A 7500-nucleotide genomic window follows, 5' to 3' on the forward strand; every position below is an offset into this window, starting at 1 on the left:
AAAGGAGGCTAGGAGGTATGAAGGGATAAAGGAGGCTAGGAGGTATGAAGGGATAAAGGAGGCTAGGAGGTATGAAGGGATAAAGGAGGCTAGGAGGTATGAAGGGATAAAGGAGGCAAGGAGGTATGAAGGGATAAAGGAGGCTAGGAGGTATGAAGGGATAAAGGAGGCTAGGAGGTATGAAGGGATAAAGGAGGTATGAAGGGATAAAGGAGGCTAGGGGATATGAAGGGATAAAGGAGGCTAGGAGGTATGAAGGGATAAAGAAGGCTAGGAGGTATGAAGGGATAAAGGAGGCTTGGGGGTATGAAGGGATAAAGGAGGCTAGGAGGTATGAAGGGATAAAGGAGGCTAGGAGGTATGAAGGGATAAAGGAGGCTAGGAGGTATGAAGGGATAAAGGAGGCTAGGGGGTATGAAGGGATAAAGGAGGCTAGGAGGTATGAAGGGATAAAGGAGGCAGATAGACAGACAGACAGGTGAAGTGTTCTCATTCGGGTTCTCTTCAGAGTGCTCATTTAAGGGCCCTTATATGCACCTGCACTGGAGGGATGGAGGGAGAGTTGAGGAGGAAGGGAGGACGGAGGGAGGAAGGGAGGGAGGGAGGGAGGGGGAGTGGAGAGAGGGGGAGAGGAGGGAGGGAGGGGGAGAGGAAGGAGGAGGGAGGGAGGGAGGGAGGGGAAGGGAGGTGGAGGAGAGAGGAAAGGAGGGAGTGGGGAGAGGAGGGAGGGAGGGAGGGAGGGAGAGGAAGGAGGGAGGGAGGAAGGGAGTTGGAGGGAGAGAGGAAAGGAGGGAGGGCGAGGGGGAATGGAGTGAGGGAGGGGCAGTGGAGGGAGGGATGAGCGAGGGAAGGGGGAGTGGAGGGAGGTAGATGAGGGAGGTAGATAGGTAGGTGAGGGAGGGAGGAAGGACGTTGGAGGGAGAGAGGAAAGGAGGGAGGGCGAGGGGGAATGGAGTGAGGGAGGGAGGGGGAGTGGAGGGAGGGATGAGCGAGGGAAGGGGGAGTGGAGGGAGGTAGATAGGTAGGTGAGGGAGGGAGGGAGACAGTTTAATCTATAGAGAGAGAGAGGGAGGTTTAGAGTATAGAGACAGAGAGGGAGGTTTATCTAGAGACAGAGACAGAGAGGGAGGTTTAGTCTATAGAGACAGAGAGGGAGGTTTAGTCTAGAGACAGATACAGAGTGGGAGGTTTAGTCTATAGAGACAGATACAGAGAGGGAGGTTTAGAGGGAAGGGGGAGTGGAAGGAGGTAGGTGAGGGAGGGAGACAGTTTAGTCTATAGAGAGAGAGAGGGAGGTTTAATCTATAGAGACAGATACAGAGAGGGAGGTTTAGTCTATAGAGACAGATACAGAGAGGGAGGTTTAGTCTATAGAGACAGATACAGAGAGGGAGGTTTAGTCTATAGAGACAGAGACAGAGAGGGAGGTTTAATCTATAGAGACAGAGACAGAGAGGGAGGTTTAGTCTATAGAGACAGATACAGAGAGGGAGGTTTAGTCTATATAAAGTATTTTGAGAAAATGAGATGTACACATCTTGTGATGTGATCTTTCAATCAGTCACTAATTCCTCAGGGTTCCGTGGTTGCTATTAGCGGCGCGGTCAATGATCGGTGTCCGTGGACACAGTAGAGATCTCATCAATCTGAGACTGTGTGAGATGGTGAATCCTATTGTGTCTGACCACCCATTGATCTTTTCAGAAAACTGAAATCACACACACATTTGTTTGTGTGTGTGAGAGAGACAGACACAGAGGGAGAGAGAGACAGACACAGAGGAGAGAGAGACAGACACAGAGGAGAGAGAGACAGACACAGAGGAGAGAGAGACAGACACAGAGGGAGAGAGAGACAGACACAGAGGGAGAGAGAGACAGACACAGAGGAGAGAGAGACAGACACAGAGGGAGAGAGAGACAGACACATAGGAGAGAGAGACAGACAGAGAGGAGAGAGAGAGACAGACACAGAGGAGAGAGAGACAGACAGAGTGAGAGAGAGACAGAAACAGAGGAGAGAGAGAGACAGACACAGAGGGAGAGAGAGACAGACACAGAGGAGAGAGAGACAGACAGAGAGAGACAGACACATAGGAGAGAGAGACAGACAGAGAGGAGAGAGAGAGACAGACACAGAGGAGAGCGAGACAGACAGAGTGAGAGAGAGACAGAAACAGAGGAGAGAGAGACAGACACAGAGGGAGAGAGAGACAGACACAGAGAGAGACAGACACAGAGGGAGAGAGAGAGACAGACAGAGAGACAGACAGAGGGAGAGAGAGACAGACACAGGGGAATCAACTCCACAGACTAGTCACATGGGAATCAACTCCACAGACTAGTCACATGGGAATCAACTCCACAGACTAGTCACATGGGAATCAACTCCACAGACTAGTCACATGGGAATCAACTCCACAGACGAGTCACATGGGAATCAACTCCACAGACGAGTCACATGGGAATCAACTCCACAGACTAGTCACATGGGAATCAACTCCACAGACTAGTCACATGGGAATCAACTCCACAGACTAGTCACATGGGAATCAACTCCACAGACGAGTCACATGGGAGTCAACTCCACAGACTAGTCACATGGGAATCAACTCCACAGACTAGTCACATGGGAATCAACTCCACAGACGAGTCACATGGGAATCATTACCACTCAACTCCACAGACTAGTCACATGGGAATCATTACCACTCAACTCCACAGATTAGTCACATGGGAATCAACTCCACAGACTAGTCACATGGGAATCAACTCCACAGACGAGTCACATGGGAATCATTACCACTCAACTCCACAGACTAGTCACATGGGAATCATTACCACTCAACTCCACAGACTAGTCACATGGGAATCAACTCCACAGACTAGTCACATGGGAATCAACTCCACAGACTAGTCACATGGGAATCAACTCCACAGACTAGTCACATGGGAATCAACTCCACAGACGAGTCACATGGGAGTCAACTCCACAGACTAGTCACATGGGAATCAACTCCACAGACTAGTCACATGGGAATCAACTCCACAGACGAGTCACATGGGAATCATTACCACTCAACTCCACAGACTAGTCACATGGGAATCATTACCACTCAACTCCACAGATTAGTCACATGGGAATCAACTCCACAGACTAGTCACATGGGAATCAACTCCACAGACGAGTCACATGGGAATCATTACCACTCAACTCCACAGACTAGTCACATGGAAATCATTACCACTCAACTCCACAGACTAGTCACATGGAAATCAACTCCACAGACTAGTCACATGGGAATCAACTCCACAGACTAGTCACATGGGAATCAACTCCACAGACTAGTCACATGGGAATCAACTCCACAGACTAGTCACATGGGAATCAACTCCACAGACGAGTCACATGGGAGTCAACTCCACAGACTAGTCACATGGGAATCAACTCCACAGACTAGTCACATGGGAATCAACTCCACAGACTAGTCACATGGGAATCATTACCACTCAACTCCACAGACTAGTCACATGGGAATCATTACCACTCAACTCCACAGACTAGTCACATGGGAATCAACTCCACAGACTAGTCACATGGGAATCAACTCCACAGACGAGTCACATGAGAATCATTACCACTCAACTCCACAGACTAGTCACATGGGAATCAACTCCACAGACGAGTCACATGGGAATCAACTCCACAGACTAGTCACATGGGAATCAACTCCACAGACTAGTCACATGGGAATCAACTCCACAGACTAGTCACATGGGAATCATTACCACTCAACTCCACAGACTAGTCACATGGGAATCATTACCACTCAACTCCACAGACTAGTCACATGGGAATCAACTCCACAGACTAGTCACATGGGAATCAACTCCACAGACGAGTCACATGAGAATCATTACCACTCAACTCCACAGACTAGTCACATGGGAATCATTACCACTCAACTCCACAGACTAGTCACATGGGAATCAACTCCACAGACGAGTCACATGGGAATCAACTCCACAGACTAGTCACATGGGAATCAACTCCACAGACTAGTCACATGGGAATCAACTCCACAGACTAGTCACATGGGAATCAACTCCACAGACTAGTCACATGGGAATCAACTCCACAGACTAGTCACATGGGAATCAACTCCACAGACGAGTCACATGGGAGTCAACTCCACAGACTAGTCACATGGGAATCAACTCCACAGACTAGTCACATGGGAATCAACTCCACAGACTAGTCACATGGGAATCATTACCACTCAACTCCACAGACTAGTCACATGGGAATCATTACCACTCAACTCCACAGACTAGTCACATGGGAATCAACTCCACAGACTAGTCACATGGGAATCAACTCCACAGACGAGTCACATAGGAATCAACTCCACAGACTAGTCACATGGGAATCAACTCCACAGACTAGTCACATGGGAATCAACTCCACAGACTAGTCACATGGGAATCAACTCCACAGACTAGTCACATGGGAATCAACTCCACAGACTAGTCACATGGGAATCAACTCCACAGACGAGTCAGATGGAATAAGTAGGGGTCAAACAGAACAGAATGAAACTAGGTCTTCAGTTCATTATCATCTGGTCGTTCTTCTTCATCTGAAAGTTAATATTTTTATTAAAAACTAGGCAAGTCAGTTCCCGAACAAATTCTTATTTACAATGACGGCCAAACCCGTTGTGATACAGCCTGGAATCGAACCAGGGTCTGTAGTGACACGTCTTGCGCTGAGATGCAGTGCCTTAGACCGCTGTGATGCAGCCTGGAATCGAACCAGGGTCTGTAGTGACACGTCTTGCGCTGAGATGCAGTGCCTTAGACCGCTGTGATGCAGCCTGGAATCGAACCAGGGTCTGTAGTGAACACTGCACCACTCAGGGACCCCATAATAGAGGACATAAAAGGACAGTTGATAAATATATAAATATAAAGTTAACACAGAAAATATTTAATTTTGTTTGTATCCTCGTATCCACAAAGATTCAGCAGCTAGTCTGTTTCATGGAGCTCACCTCACCTGTGTGTCTGTGTCTCTCCCCAGGTGGGAATGAGTGTTCCTGGGATAAGGAGAGGCTTGAGTCGCAACCCTGTGGAGGTGGAGGGGCGGGAGTACAACCGAGACGAAATAACCAGATGACCTCCCTACAACAGCAACTACTGGCCAACCGTGAGTACTACAAGGAGAGAGAAGTACTGTCACTGCTCTCATTCACTTCAAAACACACGTTTCATTTAAAAAAATACTTCCCTTTCCTGTTCACCTCTCAGCTCTACACTCCTCTAATCTCTTCTCCTGAACTCCACTGCAATCTCCTCCACTCTCCTTGTCTCCTCTCGTACACTCTCTCTCCTCTCCTCTCCTCTCCTCTCCTCTCCTCTCCTCCACTTTCCTATAGATAATATACAAATGTGAAATAAACAATACAAATTAACAGTAAACATTACACATACAGAAGTTTCAACATGATGAAGACATTACAAATGTCATATTATGTCTATATACAGTGTTGCAACGATGTACAAATGGTTAAAGTACAAAAGGGAAAATAAATAAGCATAAATATGGGTTGTATTTACAATGGTGTTTGTTCTTCACTGGTTGCCCTTTTCTCGTGGCAACAGGTCACAAATCTTGCTGCTGTGATGTCACACTGTGGTATTTCACCCAGTAGATATGGGAGTTTATCAAAATTGGATTTGTTTTCGAATTCTTTGTGGATCTGTGTAATCTGAGGGAAATATGTGTCTCTAATATGGTCATACATTGGGCAGGAGGTTAAGAAGTGCAGCTCAGTTTCCACCTCATTTTGTGGGCAGTGAGCACATAGCCTGTCTTCTCTTGAGAGCCATGTCTGCCTACGGCGGCCTTTCTCAATAGCAAGGCTATGCTCACTAAGTCTGTACATAGTCAAAGTTTTCCTTAATTTTGGGTCAGTCACAGTGGTCAGGTATTCTGCCGCTGTGTACTCTCTGTTTAGGGCCAAATAGCATTCTAGTTGCTCTGTATTTTTGTAAATTCTTTCCAATGTGTCAAGTAGTTATATTTTTGTTTTCTCATGATTTGGTTGGGTCTAATTGTGCTGTTGTCCTGGGGCTCTGTAGGGTGTGTTTGTGTTTGTGAACAGAGCCCCAGGACCAGCTTGCTTAGGGGACTCTTCTCCAGGTTCATCTCTCTGTAGGTGATGGCTTTGTTATGGAAGGTTTGGGAATCGCTTCCTTTTAGGTGGTTATAGAATTTAACGGCTCTTTTCTGGATTTTGATAATTAGTGGGTATCGGCCTAATTCTGCTCTGCATGCATTATTTGGTGTTCTACGTTGTACACGGAGGATATTTTTGCAGAATTCTGCGTGCAGAGTCTCAATTTGGTGTTTGTCCCATTTTGTGAAGTCTTGGTTGGTGAGCGGACCCCAGACCTCACAACCATAAAGGGCAATGGGCTCTATGACTGATTCAAGTATTTTTAGCCAAATCCTAATTGGTATGTTGAAATTTATGTTCCTTTTGATGGCATAGAATGCCCTTCTTGTCTCTCAGATCGTTCACAGCTTTGTGGAAGTTACCTGTGGCGCTGATGTTTAGGCCGAGGTATGTATAGTTTTTTGTGTGCTCTAGGGCAACAGTGTCTAGATGCAATTTGTATTTGTGGTCCTGGCGACTGGACCTTTTTTGGAACACCATTATTTTGGTCTTACTGAGATGTACTGTCTGACAGGGCCCAGGTCTGACAGAATCTGTGCAGAAGATCTAGGTGCTGCTGTAGGCCCTCCTTGGTTGGTGACAGAAGCACCAGATCATCTGCAAACAGTAGACATTTGACTTCAGATTCTAGTAGGGTGAGGCCGGGTGCTGCAGACTGTTCTAGCGCCCGCTACAATTCGTTGATATATATATATATATATATATATTTTTACCTTTATTTTACTAGGCAAGTCAGTTAAGAACACATTCTTATTTTCAATGACGGCCTGGGAACAGTGGGTTAACTGCCTGTTCAGGGGCAGAATGACAGATTTGTACCTTGTCAGCTCGGGGATATGAACTTGCAACCTTCCGGTTACTAGTCCAATGCTCTAACCACTAGGCTACCCTGCCGCCCCATATGTTGAAGAGGGTGGGGCTTAAGCTGCATCCCTGTCTCACACCACGACCCTGTGTGAAGAAATGTGTGTGCTTTTTGCCAATTTAAACCGCACACTTGTTGTTTGTGTACATGGGTTTTATAATGTCGTATGTTTTACCCCCAACACCACTTTCCATCAGTTTGTATAGCAGACCCTCATGCCAAATTGAGTCGAAGGCTTTTTTTAAATCAACAAAGCATGAGAAGACTTTGCCTTTGTTTTGGTTTGTTTGGTTGTCAATTAGGGTGTGCAGTGTGAATACGTGGTCTGTTGTACGGTAATTTGGTAAAAAGCCAATTTGACATCTCTCTCTCTCCCCCCTCTCACCAGGTCTCC

At 46.7% G+C, this 7500-nt stretch overlaps 1 protein-coding gene across 2 annotated transcripts in view; it reads left to right on the forward strand.

Moving 5' to 3' along the window:
* The window catches only part of LOC135574242 (dachshund homolog 2-like), a 75761-nt gene that overhangs the window by 57227 nt on the left and 11034 nt on the right, over positions 1-7500 (forward strand). For both annotated transcript variants that reach the window (XM_065025207.1, XM_065025208.1), the window contains exons 3-4: positions 5083-5208; positions 7495-7500. The exon at positions 7495-7500 is cut by the window's right edge and continues 152 nt beyond it. In XM_065025207.1, coding sequence (XP_064881279.1) covers positions 5083-5208; positions 7495-7500 — 132 coding nt within the window. The remainder of the gene's footprint in view (positions 1-5082; positions 5209-7494) is intronic.

This window comes from Oncorhynchus nerka, linkage group LG12 (assembly GCF_034236695.1).
Source record: "Oncorhynchus nerka isolate Pitt River linkage group LG12, Oner_Uvic_2.0, whole genome shotgun sequence".
NCBI classification, from domain to species: Eukaryota; Metazoa; Chordata; class Actinopteri; order Salmoniformes; family Salmonidae; genus Oncorhynchus; species Oncorhynchus nerka.